General features: G+C 50.3%; 1 protein-coding gene across 4 annotated transcripts; it reads right to left on the reverse strand.

The window, feature by feature from the left end:
• Positions 1 to 17,965: 17,965 nt before the first annotated feature.
• Positions 17,966 to 21,522, reverse strand: ZNF648 (zinc finger protein 648). 4 transcript variants are annotated; one of them, XM_071435830.1, is made up of 4 exons: positions 21,504 to 21,522; positions 20,750 to 20,884; positions 20,492 to 20,620; positions 17,966 to 19,793 (listed from the first exon to the last, which is right to left on the reverse strand). In XM_071435830.1, the coding sequence occupies exon 4, from the start codon at positions 19,677 to 19,679 to the stop codon at positions 18,537 to 18,539; it is 1,143 nt and encodes a 380-aa protein (XP_071291931.1). In that variant the 5' UTR covers positions 19,680 to 19,793; positions 20,492 to 20,620; positions 20,750 to 20,884; positions 21,504 to 21,522; the 3' UTR covers positions 17,966 to 18,536. The 4 variants fall into 4 exon arrangements, with proteins under 4 accessions (XP_071291931.1, XP_071291933.1, XP_071291930.1 ...); XM_071435832.1 differs by lacking the exon at positions 21,504 to 21,522 and adding an exon at positions 21,031 to 21,185 and having other exon boundaries at positions 20,492 to 20,617; XM_071435829.1 differs by lacking the exon at positions 21,504 to 21,522 and adding an exon at positions 21,031 to 21,185.
• Between the last annotated feature and the right edge of the window lie 885 nt (positions 21,523 to 22,407).

Here is a 22,407-nt window from a genome sequence, read left to right on the forward strand (position 1 = left end):
CTCTCTCCCTGAACTGCTGTGTGACTTCCCACTTGTCCCTTCACTGCTCTGTGCCAGTATCCAGGATGTTTCCATGCCAGACAAGCTGGGAATGCTGACTGCCAGGCCTACACACCAGCTGCAAACCTGTGCACTTGCAGCAGGGTTTGAACACCTCCAGGCTGACCCTCCTGACCCTGGAGGTTTATCCTTCACATGAAGTTCCCAGCTCTCCACGAACACCCAGGTGCTCAGTGTCCCACAGTTCCCAGAGCTCTGCCCCAAAGCAGCCCCATCACAGAGCAGAAGAACTAAGTCCATCCAGAAAACCTCACAAACATCTCGTGAAGCCGGGTTGTTTTTCTCTTACCAAGTAATTTGAAATTCTTGGAAGGCAATCAGGAAAGTACAAAGTATTCCAGCTCAGGACAGCCTGGGACTCATTCCTTAGAGGCACAATGGTTGTTTACTCAATCTCTCATACATTAATATCTAAAAATTCATGAGTTCAATTGTAAACAAGAAGTACTGGCTTTATGGTGGTGTCTATTTAACAATAGTGGTTCCAGCCTGAATGCTGATTTCCTTGTTATCCTCCTTCTAATCTGGCTATCAGAGGGTCGAGATCTTGCAAAATTATGGGAAATATTTCAAGCCCATTTATTTCTGGTTTTGAAAAGCATCCCTCTGAAACACAAGGCCAAAGAGAGACTATTTCAAATGAACATCGAAGAGCACAGGCAGGGAGAGCAGCTGTTTGTGCCAGCACTGTCCTCTGGCTCAGGAACAAATGAGGAAAAAGCCAGCCATGGATACATCAGTGCTGGAAATCTGCAGAGGATTCCTGAGTGTTGAGAGGGAGGGTCCCCAAGGCAGTCACCTAAGGGGACCAGCAATCAGGTGTGTTGGCCAACAGCAGCTGAACATGAGCCCAGGTGGGCAGGAAGACCAAGGGCACCTGGGCTGTTCCAGCCACAGAGTGACCAGGGCAGTGATTGTCCCCTGGGCTGGGCACTGCTGAGGCCACACCTCAAATCCTGTGTCCAGCTCTGGGCCCCTCTCTGCAAGAAGGACATTGAGGGGCTGGAACAAGTCCAGAGAGGGGAACAGAGCTGGGCAAGGGTCTGGAGCACCAGGAGCAGCTGAGGGAGGGCTCAGCCTGGAGAAAAGGAGGCTCAGGGGGGACCTTATCACTCTCTCCAACTCCCTGACAGGAGGATGTAGCCAGGTGGGGATTGGTCTCTTTTTCCAGGTAACAGCAATAGGACAAGAGGAAATGGCCTCAAGTCACACCAGGTTTAGATTGGATATTGGGAAAAATTTATTCATGAAAAGGGTTGTTAGGGATTAAAACAGGCTGCTCAGGGAAGTGATGGAGTCAACCATCACTGGGGGTATTTAAAGGAGTGTAGACAAGGCACCTGGGGTCATGGCTGATGACCTTAAAGGTCTTTTCCAACTTAAATGGTTCTGTGATTCCATCTGCAGGATGGAGATGGCCCAGAGCTCACTGGAGCTCACCTCCCCTGCCACCTTTACTGACTGGCACTGCCACAGCCTCTTCTCATGGCAGGTCTGTGTAGCCTCGACCTCCCCAGCTGGGCAGACCTCTCTCCCTTTTGGGTTGTACACTTTTTCCTGTGGCCTCATGGATAGGCTGGCAGAATTTCCTAGCTCCTTTATAGTCCCACATGAACACACTTCTGTTTCAGGCATTAATTGTGCCAGGAAACGTGGATTTAGATCAGCTTTCTCATTTCTTCTGAGCAAGACCAACTTGTTTAGGCAGCCTGAACAGGATGAGAGGCACCCCTCTGCTTGCAGAGACCTCCACCTCGAGGATTTCTCTCACTTGTGCAGAGCTCAGACACCTCCACACAAGCCCCGGCTCCAAGAGGGTGAGGAGAAACAAGGCAGAGAGCACTTTCATGGGTGATTATGGCTGTGTGTGATTCCCCAGCAGGTTGTTCCAGGGACAGGGCCCTGGAGCAGTCTAATCTCAAGAACTGCAGGAGGAGGACGATTCCTTCAACGGCAGGTTCATATATCTTTATCTTTGCTGCTGTCAAAGGGCAATAGCTGAGATTGCAGTGTCTTGGAAAGCCTCCATGAAAGCTATCTCGAGGACATTGACAAGTCTGGAAACCACCTTCACTCTCCTGATAAAGATTTCAGTCAACAAATGCACTCCAAGGCAGGTTCCCAGGCAGTGATCACTTCCTACTGGCTGGAAATATGTCAGTTTATGTTTGAGTGAAGCCTTTGGCTGGCTCAGCCCACAGCTACCTCATGGAGATGCACATACCTCATCTCCTGTGGGGTTCAGCCCTGCAGGAACCAGCCAGACAGGTGGGGGTTATGGGGTGGTCACCCAGGTGCTGCCAACTCGGCATCCAAGAGCTCTCAGACAAGGCCTGATTTCAACCAGAGAAGAAAGCCAAGGGGAAACACTCCAAAATTCCATCACTCTCCCCCTTCCTGCCCCATGAAAGGCAGCAGGACATTCCATCCAAGAAAATCCAAGAGTCTTTGATCTTCCCTGCTGACTCTGCAGCCAGAGGCCTCCACTGAGGAGAAGTCACTAGGGCATCAAAACCTGCAGTGCTGCAGCAATGCAAGAGGCTCCCTGTTCACTCCAGTAGCAAGCAGCTACTATGGGAACATCAACTTGGGGACATTTATCCCTGTGTTTGCACACAGATACTCTCGTTGGGAGAGCCCAAAGCCTCCAAAGAGCCCACACTTCACCAAGGAGGGCACAGCGAGGAGACTTCTCCTCAGGGGAGGTCTCTGGCTGCAGAGTCAGCAGGGAAGATCAAAGACTCATGGATTTTCTTGGATGGAATGTTCTGCTGCCTTTCATGGGGTAGGAAGGGAGAGTGATTGAATTTTGGAGCATTTCCCTCTGGATTTCTTCTCTGCCCCAAACCCAGCTGGGACCATGCTGATGCCACTTCAGGCTGGTAAATACCCTGGTAAATACCCATATATAAATTATAAATGTGGATATCTGCCTCAGGCCGTGGTGGGAGAGGCTCCTTGTGCTCCTGCATGGGCTGGGGGTACCATCCTGCAGGCTGGGCAGGGCAGGAGCTCCTCCCTGACCGCCTGCAGTGACCACAGCAGAGCACAAAGCCAAACTGCTTTTATGGCTTTGCCCAGATCTCGCCCATCCTGCCCGCCAGCCAGTCCATCCCAGAAGGCAGCTCCCTGTTTGTCTTGGATCACCTCCTGCCAGAGCAGAGCTTTCCACAGCACGGCTCTTCTGTGCTGCCCGAGGGCGGATTTCCTGCCGTTTGATCTAAATTTTCCTGTCGTTTCACCGAATGCCTCCTGATTTCCTTCATCAGACCCGATCTTTCCATCAGGGAGGCGGTCCTGCAGCCCGGAGCTCTTTGGCAGGGAGCTGGGGAGAGGTTTGGTGGTCAGTGAGCAAATACTGCTGGAGCTGGAGCGGTGGAAAAGGTCTTCCCTCCCTGCTCAGGTCGATTAAGCGTGGACATGCAGTGCCCTCTGCTGATGTGGCTGCCGAGGGAGATGCAGGAAGGGCAGCATCCAGGCAGCTTTGCAAAGCTCTGATGGGGCAGCCAAGCCTCCAGTTTACCCACGAGCTCTCTACTGGCAAGGCAGGAGCAGCACAATCCTCTGCTGCTGAACTGGTGTTTGGCACAGCTCGTGGAGCTGCTTGAGGAGCCAGGCTGGTACAAGAGGTCCAGGTGGTCCCATTGCCACCTTCACCCCTGCAGGTTATAGCTATACCTGAGCAAGGCAGGATGTCAGGGATGGGTTGCCCTGAGAGGCTGTGGCTGCCCCATCCTGGGAAGTGTTCATGGCCAGGTGGGACAGGGCTTGGAGAAAGCTGGGATAGTGAATGGCATCTGTGCCCATGGCAGAGGGATAGGAATGGGATGGCCTTTCAGTCCTTCCAACCCAAACCATGCTGTGGTTCTCTGATCTGCACTACCCTCTGCAGTCCCACTCACTATAATGCCTCAGGTTTGAGCTTTTATATTTTCAGATTCTGTGCTGCTTTAGTGTGGGGGTCTGGGCTTCATATGAAGGGATGGTGAGCTCTGCACAGAGCAGGGAGACAAAACAATTCCTGCTCCAGCTGGGGACCAAGGACAAATGATCCAAATCTCAGCCCCAAGAGCACAAACAGCGTGGAATGAAGAGAGAAAAACAAGCAGGATGGGACTGCATGGGCTGGAGCTGTAATTGCACAATTAACTCCAATAGCAAATGGACCAGAACTTATAAAAGTGAGAGACCTCATGACCAGTCATCCATTTTGTGACCATTTTGGTTCATCTTGGGTGCAGCCCTGGCTGGGCTCTTGTGCTGCCCAAGGTGGATCCACTGAGGCCTTTAATAAATCCCTGCTTTATTCTTTATTTCCATCTAGTCTCTGTTCTAGCTCAGCCTTCACAAGGCATCAGCTAGACTGAGCACTGCTCCCCTTCCCAGGGACAGGGACTGCCCAGAGAGATGGGCACAGCATTAAGGGAGGAGCAGCCAAACTAGGAGACAATATTTCGCTTTCTCCTTGACCAGAGGCTCCCTTCCTCAAGGGAAATGGGCTGCTTTACCTTGAAATAGTGGAAAGAAGCATCCTCACAAGGAGGACAGGCTGATGATCCAAGGGAGCAAAGGATCCTTACTGGGAACTGCATGACCCATGTGTGAAACAGAGTCACTGCCATACCAGGACCTCATAAATTACTGCCCCTGCTGCAGAAGCCTTCCTGGGAACACCAAGACAGACATAATTTAAACAAAGGGCCAGAAAGGTCCCCTGCAATGCTTGTGCTTGGCTTGCAGGACTGGAGGCAGGGGCAGCTGCAGCCCAGCACTGTTACCTGCAAGTCCATTATCAGTAGATTTAGCACTGCAAGGAGAGTATGGTGTGCAAGTGCCTCTGACAAACTCTCCTGAGGCAGCCAAGGGAACTGCAGAGCAAGGGCAGCTTCCTGCTTCAAACTTGGGCAAAGAACATCCCAACTGATTTGGCTGGAGTTGGCAGAGCTCCTGGATCCCCACCATTGCACCAAGGCAAACCTGGAGCTGCTCCTGCAGCAGCACCCACGGGGCTCACAGGACACACACAGCTCAGAGCAGCTCATGCTGGAAGAAACCACTTTATTTTTCTTGTCCTCAAACCCTCCCCGACTCACTAGAGGCAGAAAAGCTCCAAGTGAGGTTTAAAGGGTACAAAGACTGGCAGCAAAGTCCATTCCTAGTTAATAGGATTCACTTTAGGAGATAAGACTTATCTGCATCTGGAGAGTGATAGGGGTTTATAACGCTGGCAGCAATCTGACCCCCCAGCAAGTGTGGTGTACGTGGCACAAGCAATGTCCAGCCTGATAGGCATCTCTGGTCTTGGACTGGGGCTCCTCTCCATGACTGCAAGGCTTGCACATTCCTTATCTCTGAACATCCCTGCCAAGATTCAGTTTGCTTTCCCCTCTTCATTGATTTTTCCAGGACTTCTGGGTGATCAAGTGAAAAGGGGTCTGGCTCAGTTTGTACTTCATTCCAAGGCAGGGTGGCCTTCCTCCTTGTTTGTAGCTATGGCTTTGTAGTTATGGCAGTGCCCTTCTCCAGGTGCCCACAGCCCCCTCTGCCATCATTCCCTGACTGTTCCATCCCACACTCCCCATCCTTCAGGACAGAGGAGCCACCCTGTGCCCTGGTCTCCTGGGAGCTGCTCCAGCTGACACATCTAAGGGCTGATGTGTAAAGCCAAGCCTCTCCTGGAAACCAAATCATAATTCCAGAGGGGAGGAGCACATAAAACCACACACAGCATCAACACAGAAGCCAGCCCCAAACCCTCAGGGCCTCTTGTTCAGTCTGACCTGTCTCCTGAGCACTGTTCACCACATTTCATGGATGTGTCAGCGAGGACAATCCTTCTCCCAAAATGCAGCTGCCATTGTGGCAAAGCCTGGCCACCATCTAATGAATGACATGTAGGTACAGAAACATTTCTTTACATTAGGTAAAGAAAACAGAGTCACACAAATTCTTCTGAGAGGAAGAAATTAAGCTCAGAACACACAGACCTGATGTCTCCTGGCATAAAGCTTTAATTTTCATAAGGAGCATCCCAAAGCCAGCACCTTCCAAGGTACTCACACCCTTTAGCAGAGGCAGGGATATAGTTGGGAGTGGGTGAGGGGACACCAGGAGGACATCACTGCCATCACAAAGCCTTTTGCCAAAGCCATACGTGCTGAGAGTGCCCTGCCAGCATCTCTGTGGCTGAGCTGGGAGATACCCAGCCAGGACAATGGGCTCTGCTCTCTGCATTGCATTTTCCTGTTATCTATCTCACACCTGCTGGAAAGTGCTGACTGAAGGAATGCTGAGTCAGGAGTGCTCAGATGGAGAAAATTCTTTTTCAGCACCTGCATGGCCCTGTGCCAATTGGAAGAGTTGCAGTCTGGGGAGCAGAGGATGTGTAACTCAGTGTCTTGCACCCCAAGGAGCAGCATGCTTCCAAACCACCATGAAATGTGCTGATCCAGACAAAGGGGAGCCCAAGGGGACCCCGCAGTGCCCCTTTAGGCAACTCAGAATAATTTCTTAACACCTTCTGGCCTCTCCTTCCCAGGCCTGTGATAAGGTGCCTTGGCTGCTGGTGGCACTTGCAGTGGCAGCACATGGAGCTGATGCCAGCCCTGTGTTTTGTACCAGTGATGCAGTCACCAGCATGTTGTCAGCCCAGAGAAGTCAACAAAACCCACAGCCATGCCCCAGGAGCGTGCCCCAAGCAGGCACACAGCTCCTGTTTCCCTGAGCTCAGCAGCCCTGCCTGATAAAAGATGGGATGAGCTGCTTGGAGAAAAGGAGAAGAAAACATTTCCAGTGCTGGCTCTGTTCCCACCAGATAAAGGGTGCATGGCACAAAGTCCTTGAGGTGACTCTGGGATACCACCAAGGCAGGCAGCAACAGGGAACACCCAGCTTCCCATCCCACTCTGTGGGGTCCAGGGAGGGGATGGGGCCATCCAGACCTCCCAGTGGCTGCCTCTGGAAAACACCTGCTGGCACCAGGGTGAGTCGGGGACAAGAGGCACAACACCCTGCCAAAGGTCACACCCCAGCCATGCCAAGGCTCAGGGCTGGGAGCAGCTTCACCCCAGGGCTAAAACAGCAGCTGACCTGCTCCAGTAGCACTGACAGGCACTGCTCCCTGCCCCAGGGCTAAAACAGCAGCTGACCTGCTCCAGTAGCACTGACAGGCACTGTGGGAACTCAGCACATCGTTCCCGATGTCCAGAGATGCCAGGAGAACCCTTGGGGGTCTCGGAAATCCTGGAATGTTGCCAAGAGTGCTTTGCTTGGTGGCTTGATTTTGATCCATCCACAGAAGTGACAGCAGTTTGAGGACATGAGAATCACTTTAGAGTGAAGGGTGTAAAAGGGACACATTTATAGGGTGAAATACAAACTTTAAGGTTTTTGGTACAGGGGGGTTATGGAGACAAGATGGAGGGATCAGGGCGTGTCTTGTCCTTCTTCTTTCTTCTTGTCCTCCATCTCCTGTGATGATGTTGGCACTTGGGGATTGGTTTATGGTGAAGGTGCACTTGCCAACATGGGTGAAAAGTATTGGAAAATAAAGGTAAATATCATGTACGTAGATTTTAGTATAAAAAGACAAGACCGCGCCGTGGGTGGTCAGAGTGCCCTTGGCTGCCTTGCAGATCAGACCTCTGTTGGGCAGACAGAAAATTTTGTAGATAAGAAACAATAAACAATCTGAAGACCAAAAAGCTGAAGAGTCCAGACTTGTCCTTTGAAACGCGTGCCACCCAAGAACCACTCTACCCGTGTCGGGGCAGAGACAGACAGCCGAACCCGACAAGGCACTGCTCCCTGCCCCAGGGCTAAAACAGCAGCTGACCTGCTCCAGTAGCACTGACAGGCACTGCTCCCTGCCCCAGGGCTAAAACAGCAGCTGACCTGCTCCAGTAGCTCTACCAGGCACTGCTCCCTGCCCCAGGGCTAAAACAGCAGCTGACCTGCTCCAGTAGCACTGACAGGCACTGCTCCCTGCCTCAGTGGCCCCAGCTGTCAAAGCCATCCAGCCAAGGCCTGGCAAGAGCCAGTCTGGGGTCTTTTACATCCGAGCTGCTCCAGCTATGAGCAACCCAGAGCAGCCTCTGCCAGGCTGGGGAGGGAGCAGGCAGAAAGGAGTGTCCCTACCTGCTCCCTTGCTCATCTGTCCCACCTGGGTGGCTCTGGGGACCCACAGTAGCCCTGAGTCAAGCAGCACCTCCAGCAGCAGCCCAACGCTTTCGGAGACCCTGCGGCTTCTGCTAAAGGAGCTGGAGCCACCCCCAGGCTTTGTGTCCTGTCCCCAGGCTGCCAGCATGCCAGCACAGCAAGCATCTCCCTGCATCCCTGCGGTTCCAGCAGGGCGACATTGCCATCTGCTGCCTGCTGCTCGGCAGGACACGCCAGCTCGCCTCTGTCACCCAGGCGTGGCACTTTCCTGATTCAGTGTGCAGGAGGTGCTTGGCAGGGCAGCTCGAGTTGGGGGTGGTGGCAGCGGGGTCTGGGAGACATCCGGGGCTGTTTGCAATTTGAGGAGGTGGCAGCACACTCGGGGCCACCTGGACGTGAACACCGGCCCTTTTCCACGGGAAACAAAACTCAGCAGGCTCCTCCTGCCTCTGCTGTGGGGAGGCAGCATGGGCGTGCTGGGCACTGTCCCTTCGGGGAGCCTGCGGTGTCACCAGCTCAGGGACAGCACTCACACTGCCACCCGACACTGAGCTCCCAGCACAGGGCAGCACTGCTTCATCCCAGCCCACAGCTCCAGCCCTGCCCTGCTGCAGGGAACATGGCTGGAATGCTTGTTTGAGGAATGTGCCACCACCCAGCTGCACAGGGACACTGGGGCCATGTCCCAGGTTAGGGCTCTGTGCCCTGCCAGCAGCCTGGCTTCCATAGCCATGGAATGACAGGATGGTGTGGACTTCTGGAGATTTTAGAAGGGACTTTTTCAATGTCCTCTGGTCCAACCACCCTATAACCAGCAGGGACATCTTCAGCTGGGTCAGATCGCTCAGAGCCCTCAACCTGACCCTGGATGTTTCCAGGGATGGGGCATCCACCCTATTTCTGGGCAACCTGTGCCAGGGTTTCACCCCCCTCCAGTATTTTATCACCTTCATGCTCTGAGCTGCTGTGACACAACCCTGCCCCTGGCTCTGCTGGTGACTCAGCTACCACATGGGAACACACACCTCCAGCTCTTCAGCCTTGGGCTCTTCATCTGGAAGCACAAAGATGGTATTTTTTAACTCACAGCCACGCCGAGAGATGTTCCCTTATTTTAGGCTTGAAAGCACCTACATATTGTTTCTACAGCTTGAGATAGGAGATGCCACCAAAGGGAGGAGAAGAGTAGTAATTATCTGCAGTTCAGAAGTTCAGCCTTCAGAGGAGGAATTGGGCTCTCAGCTATACTTGCCATATGATTTTGAGCTTATCTTTTGGAAGAGGCTGTGCCTTTTATAATTGAGATTGCCCACCTGAGACATGAGCTTTTCACATCACTCCTGGGTTTATAGGTCATGGACAAAGACCAGGGCTGATGGTCTCCAAGAGGCACAGAGCCACAGAAGCCCCACAGGGAAAGCTCTAATGTCAAAAGATGTGATCCTCATATCAATTCCCACTTTATATCTGAACAGCAGCTGGATCCACTGAAGTGGGACCTGCTAAAATACAGTGCTTGGGGATCAGCCAAGCCCAGAGGGTGATGGTTCTGCTTTGAAATGTGCTGGAGGATTTCCACTTTGAAATCCACTGGTAGAAGGTGGCACAATCAAGTGCTGAGTAATGGGGCCCAGCCCCTGGAATGAGGGGTAAGCAAATTGAAAGTAAGAAAGCAGCATCAGTAATAAAATAATCTTAAAGAAAAAATAAAACTAAATTTAAGGTGTTTCTCCATCTCCAAACAAGAGAAAATGCCTTTCTCTATGGGGATGGATATGTTTCCTGCTATCAGAAGTGACCACAACCTAAAGAGTCCATGTCACCTCTACCTTAGGGCTGCCCTGAGTTATCACAAGAGAAGTGGACACCTCTGATGACTGGACAGGTCATTTGGCCACACATTGTGGTGCTGGTGTGCATGTGGCCATGAGCAACATGAGTGGAATTAGGTTTGTCTGAAAGCAAAACCACCTTTTCCCCCACATCAAGGCTGGCACTGAGATTTGCTGTGCCATTCCTAAACACCAGAGTATTTATTTCCTACACTTTGCTCCCAGGTGGCCTCAGACATGCAGCCTGCCAAGTCTCCCCCTCTCAGATCCCAGTCTGCCCAGTTGCTGGGATGTGGATGTACCACAGCCCCAGTGCAGCTGTGGCACAGATGCCCAGGAGCTGGCCCTGGATATGCTCCAAAAATATCAGGAGAGATGCTCCAGCTGCCTTCTCCTAATGACCTGTGGGGCTGGGGAGGGTCTCCTGAGAGCCCCAGGGAAGTCCAGCCAGGATTTCTCCTGCTCTGAGCCTGTAATTTGGTGTCCCATGTGCCTTTGTGTCTCTGACAGCTCCTGCAATGGGCCTGGGAGCAAATTGGACAGGGTATGATTTGGATTTCCTCCCACTGTTTCTTCTCTGTGGGCAGGCAAGGTAGTGTTTATCCCATAGCCTAACACTGGTAACCAGGGAAAATACCAGGCAGATCTTCAGAGACTGCAAGGGAAAAGGAACAACCTCACAAGGAAAAGAAACCCAAAACCGCCCAAAAAACCACCAAAAAAGCCCACTTCTCTGCATGCTATAGATTTTGTAACATCTCTTTCTTCTAAAATCATAGTTTTCTCACCCAAGCCATGCAACTTTGTGCTTTTCCAGTGTACAGCATCCCATAAGGCTCTTCCTTGGCTCTGGGCTCAGCCCAGAGCTCTGCTGTGGGTAGAACCAGCCCAGGAGGAAATGTTCCTCACAGACAATCAGGGAGGATGCTTTACTGTATTTTCCCCTATTTCAAGAGGCTGAAGGGGAGAATTATAATCATCACAATTAGGTTTTTTTCCTGCTTTTGTCTTGCTCTTTTGGAAAAGAGCAGGGCATGGGGAGGGATCTCCCCACAGATAACACCCAGCATGGCTGGAGGGAGATCAGCAATGCCAGGATCCCATGGCACCATGGAGCTACTTTGGGTGGCCTGTGCTGCAAAAGGAATTCCAGCCCTCCTCCCTGCTCTCTTGATAGCTTGTGAGCAGATCTCAGCTGCTTGCTGTGATGATGCTCCTCCTGCTACAACGGGGTGAACCTGTCTCTGTGCCCTGCAAATCCCTTCCCACGGCTTTATCTTCTCTGGTTTTAAAACATCCCCATTTTGTGTTCAGTGACAGCTTCCTCATGGCTTCAAGTAATAGAATCACAGAACCATAGAATTGTTAAGGTTGGAAAAGCCCTTCAAGACCATCCAGTCCAACACTAACTCAGCACCCATCACTAAACCATGTCCCCACTGCTACACATATTCTAAATCCTTCCAGGGATGGTGACTCTGTCACTTCCATGTGGGATGTGTCAAGCTTGTTCCAGTGCTTGACAAGCCTTTGGGTGAAGAAATTTTTTCTAATATCCCATCTAAATCTCCTCTGTTGAATTATTCCCCACCCCATTCTGCTTCACAGTGATGCTGCCAAGACCCAGCAAACACTTTTTAGTGTGGTGTGGTTGGCTCTAGTGCAACAGGAGATTATGAAACTATTGGGCAGGGGATTCCAGACTACTGTGAACAGGGATCCATTATTTTTTATCACATGCAGGCAATAAATATTGATTTCAGTCCCTTGGAGAGCAGCAGTGCCCTGCTGGAGCAGCCTCATGGGTGCTCACATCTGCTGTCACTCAGCAGTGACCTCCTGGCCCAGTTGGCTCCAGCTTCAGAGGGAAATGGATTTGCACATCTCTGGTTTCCTGTGGGCATCACAGCATTGATTCCTACAAGGTACTGCATCTAAAGCTGCTTCCAAGAGATGGATTCCCATTTACTGCAGGCAAGAATTCCAAGAGAGGGAAATCCAGGGGGAATGAGCACCTGGGGAGCAGGGAGTGGGATGGTGACAGCTTTGTCAGGCATCGGTCTGGTGAGGTCAGTGGTGCTGTGCTCTGAACCATTGTTAAGAGGTTCTAACTGCAAAAACAGAGTTATTCCACCTTCCCATATGCTCTCCCAGCTCCTGCCAGCAGCATCATATTCCTGTGCAAAGGCCTGGTCAGCAATATTGGACTGAAGGCTGCCTTTCCTTTCCTTTCCTTTCCTTTCCTTTCCTTTCCTTTCCTTTCCTTTCCTTTCCTTTCCTTTCCTTTCCTTTCCTTTCCTTTCCTTTCCTTTCCTTTCCTTTCCTTTCCTTTCCTTTCCTTTCCTTTCCTTTCCTTTCCTTTCCTTTCCTTTCCTTTCCTTTCCTTTCCTTTCCTTTCCTTTCCTTTCCTTTCCTTTCCTTTCCTTTCCTTTCCTTTCCTTTCCTTTCCTTTCCTTTCCGCCTTCCTTCCTCCCTCCCTCCCTCCCTCCCTCCCTCCCATTTTACAGGTTTCTAGTTTGTCCCAAAATGTGCTCCAGAGAACACAAGACCTGTCCAGACCATCCAGGGCCTGTGAAAATGCTCATTTTTCCTTCTAATCCAAGAACAGGGTGTCCAGCCTGAGGAAAGCACCCTGTAACAGAAACAACCACGTTCTACCAGTGTCCTGCAGGAAGGCAAGAATGGCAACAGGAATTTGCACACTGGGCTTTGCCTCAAGGCCCTGGACCTGCAGCTGTGCCCAGAAAAGCTGCAGAAAGGGAGGTGAAATATTCAGAAGCATTCAAACACAGAGTCCTTTAGCCCATGCCACTCTTAAGTCAAGCTTAGGGCATCAGTTGATATCACGACATAACTGAGCCTAAGGGGATCCTGACCAGAATCACAACTAAACCCAGCTTCAGCCCAGATGCCACAGCAATTCAGAGCAGCATTTCAGCAGTTCATACCCTTCATGAGATGATCCAAATGTGGTATTCTTAGACCAAGATACAACAAGGAAAAGGCGCACTTGAAAGGGTTTGCAGTGTAGGACTTCCAATCACTTTAGGAAGGAATTTTTTTGAATTCAACTAAAGCCAAAGAGACACTGAAGCAGTCCAGCCCATCACGGGTCTTTGGTCTCTTTTGCTTCAAAATTCTATTCCAACATCTCATCAGCAGATTCTTTTCCTTTGCCTCATGAACCTTGTGAGTGGCCCTCGGGAGGCCGAGGAGCAGCGTGACTCCTGTGCTGGCCCTGGCAGTTGTGAAATAATTCAGAGCTACTGCTGGCAAAATACTCTTTTCACCTGTCTGCTGCAAAGACTAAAAGGGCAAGAAGAATTTTTGGCTTTTTATCCCCCTTTCTTTCTTGTAGTTAGTTTCTAGTTATTGCTGCATCCCCAAATGCCAGAAGCCAGAGGTTTTCCAAACCCCAGGAGAGAGAGATTTAGTGCTTGGTACCTGGTTTATCCAGCCTCACTTGGTGACCAACAACATTTTGCCAGCAAGATTTCCCTGCTCAAGTGATTCCCATGAAGGGCTCAGAGCTTCCTTTTCTGGTTTATTGCACTGGCTTGAAAGGTCTTTCCTAGCTCCTCATTCCAGTTTGGGGACAGAGCAGAGGAAGGGCTTTCCCCTTGTGCTTTGGTGGCTCAGACCTTTACAAGGGCTCTGCTGCCAGCACTGCCCCCTGCACTTTGGGAGGATATCCCACATTGCTCAGATGTTTCTTATGCATTTCTTATTCTGCCCTTCACATGGTCAAAACCTGCTGAAGAGCCAAGCCCCAGTCTCTGACCACCTGGCCATGCAATGCTGTTGAAGGCATGGGAATATATCTGTGACTGATAATATAGAAATGTGCTTCTAATAATTGTGCTTTTATTGTTACAGTATTGTAGCTGCCAAGGATGGGGGAACCCAGCTGTATTTTTCACTCTTGCAGTGATCACTGTGTGATCATTACAGGCTGGATGCTGTGTCACAGTCTGCAAACAGAGAAGGAAATTATGTAGGTAAACCTGGGGATATTATTTGTGTTTACATGAACTCCCTTGTGCTGTAGCTATTTTAGAGCTGCTGTTACATCTCAATTGACTAAATTGGAGATAAATACTCTCTCTCTAGTTATGAATGCCATGGACAGTCTAAAAGACTGCAGCAGGTGAAAAACAACCCCAGTCTTCTGGATTTGGTGCCAGTAGCTGAGGCAGTGTGGTGTCAGTGCCCTGCTTTTCCCATATTTTAGCTCTAAGGAAGATTTTTTTTTTTTTTTTATGAGGGTGGTGAAATGCTGGCACAGGTTGTCCAGAGAGGATGCCTCATCCCTGGAAACATTCAGGGCCAGAAACCACAGAAGTCACTGAGCCATTCCCTAAGAATCCCTTGCAGCCAACACGATGTGTGCTGGAAGCTTGAAGAGAAACAAAACAAATCACTGCTCCTGCTCTCAGGTGGAAAGCACTGGAACAACAATTCCAGTAGATCCCTTAATGAGAAAAGGAATTTATTGCTCTCATGATTTCTTCAAGCAGATAAACAAGAAAGCCATTACATGAACTTCAGTAGCACATTGAGCACATTCTGCTCTGGAAAACAACATTCCCAGAGAGCAGGGGCGGTTCAGCAGCACATCCTACAAGGAATTTACAAGTGGGCTGCACTCTGGTGCAGAGACCTGTATTAGCTGGTTCAAGGGCTTGCCCCCATTCTGGGCCTGCTCTTTGAAGGTGGCTCTAACCTTGCACAGGCCCACAGCAATTTTACTGCTCAAAGCATCTGACAGCTGAAATCATCCAAAAAAAGACATCATTCTCCTTTCTATTTCCAGATTGTTATCCTAGAAAAAAAAAAAAAAAAAGCAAAAACTCTTTGTCTGCTGTTCTCTTGGTGAGAGCTCAGCCCCTGCTCAGTTTCAGTCTGGAAGGAGGAAAAGTGCAATGGGAGCTCCTTGTTCCAACAGAAACTCCACAAGGTCAGAGGCAGATGAAGCTTCACTCGTAATAAAAGCTGCCTCCTCTAGAGATATCAGCGCCCTTTGCTGGGGTTAACTGAAAAATGATGGATTTTGTGGTGCTCCCTGTTTACAGGGGAGACTCCTGCTTCAGACTCCTCCTTGCCAGGTGAAGACAAACAGTGTAAGAGGAAGAGGATGGTGTGCAGGGGGCCACAGATTGTACAGCAGCAACTTTTCCTTTCTTCAAAGTGCTGTATCCACACTCCTCAATCATGGACATATTTACCTTCAACACCTCGGGCGGCAAAGGTTAGCAAATTTACCATCAACATCTCTGTTAACAAAGTAAGAGAACAGTACCAATTGCCAAGGATTGTCTGGTGATTTCAGGTCAGTGAGGGCCTGGAATCTTCAGGGCTGGAGCTATTCTACCTTCTTAGTTTTGAAAACTCGTTTCTGTGATGGAAATGAGTTTGGCAGAAGGGATATAGGGAAGCAACAGGAAAATCGGCAAAAGGCAAAGGGTATTCCTATGTTCCATTGTTGACAAATACCATCCAGTATCAGTTCCCTTATTTGGAGATGTCTTTGAGGGATTAAGTGAAAATGATCCATTAGTGACACCAATTAGTCTCCCATTTATAATCAAGCAAAGTTTTGCTGTGAACAGTGGTAGATCTTGATCTGAGCCAAGAACCTGACATCAAACACAACAGGATCAAATCAGGATCCTCTGCCTAGCTCAGGGCTCCAGCCCTGTGTCCTCCAGCTGATGCCCAAGGGCTTCCTGTAATGCCCTGGGAATGAGGGCTCTGTGAACACAGTGCCAAAGGAATTGTGTCTTCCATGGCCTCCACAGATCCAAGTGAGCCAACAGATATTCTGGCCCCTCTGGACCAAGCAAAATTACTTCTGCTGAAAGCAGACCCTTCAAACCCTCCCTAATGCTGCAGAGCAGGTCTATTTGCCCCATGAGAGCTACATGTCATGACTGGCTGTGTCTGTTTTAGGCTATCACCCACTCTGGCTGACACTGTGAGAGGGTCAGGGCGTGGGAGAGACTTCCAAACCTTTATGTGAATAATGTAAAGTGCAGAAGTGCTGATCTCTTGGTTAAATTAAGCTCCACGGGGTTTCCTGTACCTTGCACAGGAGTTGTGGAAGTTTCTTTGAGGAGAGTTCCACACACTTTTCCCAGAAACCATCATACATTTTAATTACTCCTTTCACACATCCAAGCACTTTATATGCAAGTCAACCTTCCAGGCAAGTGTCTTTTTAATAACTTTTTAGTTAAGCCTGATACTTTTCATTTCACCAGCCATTTACTCTTCCCATATAACAGACCTCTGCTCAAAATACTTCTACCATTATGCCAGAGGTACAAATTCCACTGGCTGCTAGCACTAAAAAGCAGAATAACTGGATGTTCCCAATTACCATAACTGCCTAAGCAGAACTGTCACACAACATAAAGGTGTGCATAAGTGGTGCAGTTTAAATGGATATTAAACCATCCTACAGCAGGAGCGTCCCCATACCCAAAGGAAAAGCAGGATGATGAGCAGGGGAGATTGGAGCTGAAAACTTTCAAATGGGATTAGAAATTGAATGTGGAAACTTAAAGCATGATAGCCTCTGGAACAGTTTTGTCACTTTGCTGTCTGCCCTCTCCCCAGGTCACTTCAGATGGTGCTGAACAGCACGGTCCCCACAGAGCATCACTGGTGACCTCCCTCTGCAGATCACTCACCCACAGCCAGCCAGGATTCTTTTCATGCAAAGATCTTTCCTCTCTTCGAGGCTGCACAGCCTTCAGATAAGACTGAGCTGTTGCTAAGGGGCCCCATCAAAGGCCTTTGCAAACCTAAAGCCAAACTGGAGCTTCCTGCAGAGGGCAGTTTGGAGAATTCTCACTCAGGGCCCAGCCATCCCAGAATTACAAACACACACAGACCACAGAACACGTCCCTTGGGGACAGGATGCACATCGGTTCCCTTATTTGGAGATGTCTTTGAGGGATTAAGTGAAAATGATCCGTTAGTGACACCAATTAGTCTCCCATTTATAATCAAGCAAAAGTTTTGCTGTGAACAGTGGTAGATCTTGATCTGAGCCAAGAACCTGACATCAAACACAACAGGACCCACTGTGTGACACCTGCTCAGCTGCTGCACAGGTGGGAGGTGCTGAGCTGCCATGTCCCTTTTTATTCTATGAAATATGGAAACAAATGGCACAATCAGTACTTTATATTAAATAAATGGTAATAAATGCAGAGGTACATTACCCTGGAGCTTTACCTTCATTCTGCTGCACAACCTTCCACTGAAAAGGCAGAAAGCCCTAGAAAAAAATTAATGAAATATGGCAGCTGGTAAGGAAAAAGGAACCAAAGAAGCAAAACCTTCTGATGTGGAAAAGAAATTCAGGCTGCAACTTCAGGACAAACTGGATGCTTCTACCACAGTGGTTAACAGCAGATTTATTAAGTTTCACAGTTAAAGCCCCATTGGACACTGAGGCATTACACACCTCTTGGCAGTCACAGCCTTGGAGGATTTGTCAACACCTGCCCAAGTCTGCCAGGCTAATTCCTAAGGAGATTTTTCTTCACTAACCATTTGAATCTAAATCAAAGTGAAGAGTCTAACAGACACTTTGGGCAGTACTTGGACACACCACAGAACTTGCTTTTGTTATAGGAAGCTTCCCTATGTGTGAAAACATTTAAATGAAGAAGGTTCCTGTGCAATGAGTAGCAAAAGTGGCTTCAATTTGGTCTTTTGCTCTTTGAATTTTGTGTCCTCAAACATTTCCTTCCACAATACTCATCTGGTTAGATTTAGTATGCATGGTTCCATCAGAGACACATGTCACCCCAAGAGCATGCACCACCATAGCCAAAAAAAAGCTTTCCCCATTATTAATTAACCCATCACTCAAAAGTGCATAAAGTATAGAAACATTCTGAAATACAGCTGGTAACTGTTGTGTTTATTAAGGAACTGGTTTGTAAGTGGAGTTGTTTTTTTTTTAATAACCAACATTATACTTCCCCTTCCAAATAAAAAGAAGTGTAACAGAAAGAAAAATTCAGCAAAATACAAGGAAAGAAGGGACCGAGGGACAACTCTGAAGTGTTCCAACTTAGTGAGTTAACAGATCTCCAAACCCAGTGTCAAAGAGCCATCACACTCATGAGGGCAGGGCCAATTTATGCAGTGAATTCTCCCAGCCTCTGCTTGCAGACCCTGCACAAGGCTCGAGCGGATGCATCGCCAGTCCAGCAAACAGAGACAGAGCAAGCACACGCTAGTGGTTTCAGTCTCCTCAAGTCTCCCATTTCATTACTCAGGGGTAATTAGATTATTTTCTCATACAAAGCAGTTTAAAGCCCAGCAGTGCAATCAAGTTCCAGAGCTCCTTGTGACACAGCAATGCTGGGCAGTGGGTCTGGACTGGGCAGAGCACACCCCATGGGGTGCTTCTCCAGCCCAGCCGAGCAGACCTCATTCAAGTACAAAGCAACCCCAGAGACCCCAAATTAAGGTTTGTCCAACTTGTGTGTGCGCTCGTGCCTGCGTAGGGTCCCTGACTCGGTGAAGGAATGCCCGCAGAAATTACAGGAGTAGGGCTTCTCTCCGGTGTGGATGCGGTGATGGCGCTGCAGCGATGCCAGCCGGGTGAAGGTCCCTCCACACTCCTCACAGTAGAAGGGCCGTGCCCCGGAGTGAGTCTGCTGGTGTCTCTTGAGCCTGAGCAGCTGCACAAACGCCATGCCACACTCCTGACACTTGTAGGGCTTGTCCTCCCTGTGGATCACCTTGTGCTTGGACAGCAGGTTGGGCTTATCGAAGCCTTTACCGCACGTCGGGCAGGCGTAAGGTTTGAAGTCATCCTCCCGAGACTTCGGGTCTGCAGGACAAGCCCGATCCGGGCACTCAGCATTGTGCTGCTGGCCGTGGTGCACCACAGACCAGGGGTTCCTGGCCATGCCGCTGGCCAGGATCACCATGGAGCGCTCGATCTTGTGCACGTTGCGCAGGTGCCTCCAGACGTCGGCCGTGCGGATGAAGCCCTTGTCACACTCGGGGCACTTGTGCGGCCTCTGGCCGGAATGGATCAGCTTGTGCATGCGCAGGTTGGCGGCGCGCGAGAAGCCTTTGGTGCAGACGGGACAGCGGTAGGAGTTCTCCAGCAGGTGAGCGCGCCTGTGCTCCTGCAGCTCGCTCGTGCTGTGGAAAGAGGAGCCACACTTCTTGCATCCATAGGGCAGAGCTTCCTCGGGGACGGGCTCCAGCTCCTCACCGAGCGCATCTCCCAGAGCGGCGCTTCCGTCGTCCTCACGGAGTTTTGTTATCATCCGTGGTGTCCTGGGGTGCTCAGAGGAACAGTGATCTAAATGTTCATCCTCTTTCTGCAGGTGGAAGCTGGTGCTGGAGGGGGGCAACTCCCCAGCTGGGCTCTCACCTTGTTTCTGGCAGTAGGTGGCACAGGTTTCTTTGTCTCCACAGGAAAGCTCCTGCTTTCCTGCAGGTCCAGCAGAGTTTCCAGGAGGACTGCAGGAGTAATTCATGTCCACCTCCTTCTGTGGCCTACAGCTGTGGGCCACCTGCTCTATGGCCTTTCTGGGATAATTTGAATTCTTCCCCACCGTGTCACAAATGTTATTCTCACTCACATCCATCCTGTGATGCAAACACTGTGTTCTTCTAAGTTAAAACTCTAGCTCATCATCACCCAGAACTTTGTGTCCTTCATGCTAAGTCCATCTCATCCTCAGCTCTTCTGACAGTCCTCCCTAGAAAATAAAACACCTGTTTCATCAGTGATTCTTCTGATATTATAAAGTTAGAACAGTAAAGGTATTTTTCTGATTCAAAGAAAGGGATAGGCTATTAGATATGCAGAAAAACAGAATCATCTACTATTAGATAAGTAGAAAATACACATTCAGCACATGAAACACAGACAATGTTCAATAAAATTAAATCCAGTATCATCAGCCAGCCTTCACTACCAAATATAAATTGATAATTCCAATTTTAAATTTTCCTAAAGATGAGAAATTACAGAATCCCAGAATGGTTTGGGTTGGCAGGGACCTTAAAGACCATCTTATTCCAATCCCCTGCCATAGGCAGAGATACCTTCCACTACCCCAGGCTGCACCAAGCCCCATCCAACCTGGCCATGAACACTTCCAGGGATGTGGCAGCCACAGCTTCACTGGGCACCCTGTGCCAGGGCCTCCCCACCTTCACGGTAAAGAATTTCTTCCTAATAAGTAATCTAAATCTCTTCTCTTTTAGTTTAAAAATGTTTCCCTTTGTTCTTATCTGTGTAAAATGTTGTTCTCCATATTTTCTGTAAAATCCCTTCAAGTACTGGAAGGTGGGATAAGACATCTCTGAATATAAGCATACATATTAATGAACACATATATGTAAAAACATAAATATTTCTGTATTTCCACGTGTACATAAATGTAAAACTTGCCTATTTAGTTTCAGCAGGCTTATCAAGTGCAGTGATCAAGGCAGTACAGCGATGTGCATTAAGTGAAAGCTCTTATTCACATTCCAGAAAGGCTGGCTCCATCAGCAGCACAAGCCACGCTTTCTTCTGCTGGAGACATGGAAAACAATCTGGATTAGTCCTCATTAGTCACTGCCTGGAACAGCGTGGCTCGACTCACCCCCACTCCAGCCATTCCCGACAATTTAATAAGGAGCTGCTAACAGGAGTATTCCTCACCTCCGGCCCTCCAGCTGAGCTGCCGATGCCTTTGGGGCGGGAAAACTTTCCAAGGGATGCTGGCGCTGCTTGGCTTAAGAGAACTCCATAACCACGGCTACCCAGAAATAGGGGGCGTGGAAACCACGGCGTGGGCTGAAAAAGAATAATATCAACAATAAATACATACACATACATATATATATATATATATTAAAAGATTTTTTTGTTGTTGTTGTTCCAGGCACTATTATGACCCCCCAACTTTTCCCGGGTGCCCTTTCCCTGTTCCCCGGCCCTACCTGGGCGCTGCGGGTCCCGGTGCGGCCCCGCGCATCCCCCGCGCATCCCCCGCGCCGGCGCGGAGCCCGCGGCAGCGGCACCGGCGCAGTGGCGGCTCGGCCGGGCTGGAGCTGCCGGCAGCGGGGCGGGACCGGACACCGCATCCCCTCCCCGGTCACCGCTCCCCTCCCCGGTCACCGCATCCTCTCCCCGGCCACCGCGTCCCCTCCCCGATCACCGCTCCTCTCCCCGGCCACCGCGTCCTCTCCCCGGACACCGCGTCCCCTCCCCGGCCATCGCGTCCTCTCCCCGGCCACCGCGTCCCCTCCCCGGTCACTGCGTCCCCTCCCCGGTCACCGCTCCCCTCCCCGGTCACCGCGTCCCTTCCCCGGTCACCGCGTCCCTTCCCCGGTCACCGCGTCCCTTCCCCAGACACCGCATCCCTTCCCCGGTCACCGCTCCCCGCCCGGCTCCGCGGCCGGGCCCTTCCCACCGCCCCGGCTCGGGGGATCCCGGTGCTCCAGGAGCCAGTTCATGGATTCATGGAATGGTATGGCTTGTAAGGGACCTCGAATGTCGTCTCGTTCCGGTCCCCTGCCGCGGGCAGGAACACCTTTCTCTAGACCAGGGTGCTCCAAGCCCTGTCCAGCCTGGCCTTGGGCACTTCCAGCGATCCGGGGCAGCCACAGATTCTTTGGGCAGGCTGTGTCAGGGCCTCACCACCCTCACAGGGAAAAAAATACCCCCAGTATCTAATCTAAATCTACTCTCTTTCCATTTGAACACATTTTCCCTTGTCCTGTCACTCCAGCTCTTGCAAATAGTCTTGCCCTATATTTCATGTAGGCTCCCTTGGGATGCTGCAAGGCCATAACGAGGTCATCCCAAAAGCTGAACACTCTCAGTTCTCTTGGCCTTTCCTCACAGCAGAGCTGCTCCATCCCTCTGATCACCTTGGTGCCCTTCTCTGGACTCACCCAAACAGGTTCAGTGCCCTTCCTGTCCCTCAGCTCCAGCCCACAGCAACTCATGGAATGTTCCCTGTGCCCCCCACCATGGCAATAACTTTGCATCCATCTTCCTGCAGGAGTGTGGCATGGATTCATTCCCTCTCAGGCCCTGCCTTGTCAGAGGAAAGCAGCTCTGCCCCTGTCAGGAGGGATCAATCCCCCTCCCAGGATTGTGTCCCACTTCCTGCTAGAAAAGTCTTTGCACCCAAAAGGACATTCAGCATCTTCAGCGATGCCTCACCAGGGCCTTTCACAGCGGCACCAGTTCCTTGAGAACTCCTTTGCCCAACCATCCAAGGATCCCACCTGCCTTTGCCAAAGCCACAGCAGGATCATGGCCCACAGCTGCAACCACTCTCTATGTAATCTCATGGAGATTGCTCAGCT

The sequence above is a fragment of the Agelaius tricolor genome, unplaced genomic scaffold (assembly GCF_023055355.1).
Source record: "Agelaius tricolor isolate 1412-34295 unplaced genomic scaffold, bAgeTri1.0.p SCAF_11, whole genome shotgun sequence".
Classification (NCBI taxonomy): domain Eukaryota; kingdom Metazoa; phylum Chordata; class Aves; order Passeriformes; family Icteridae; genus Agelaius; species Agelaius tricolor.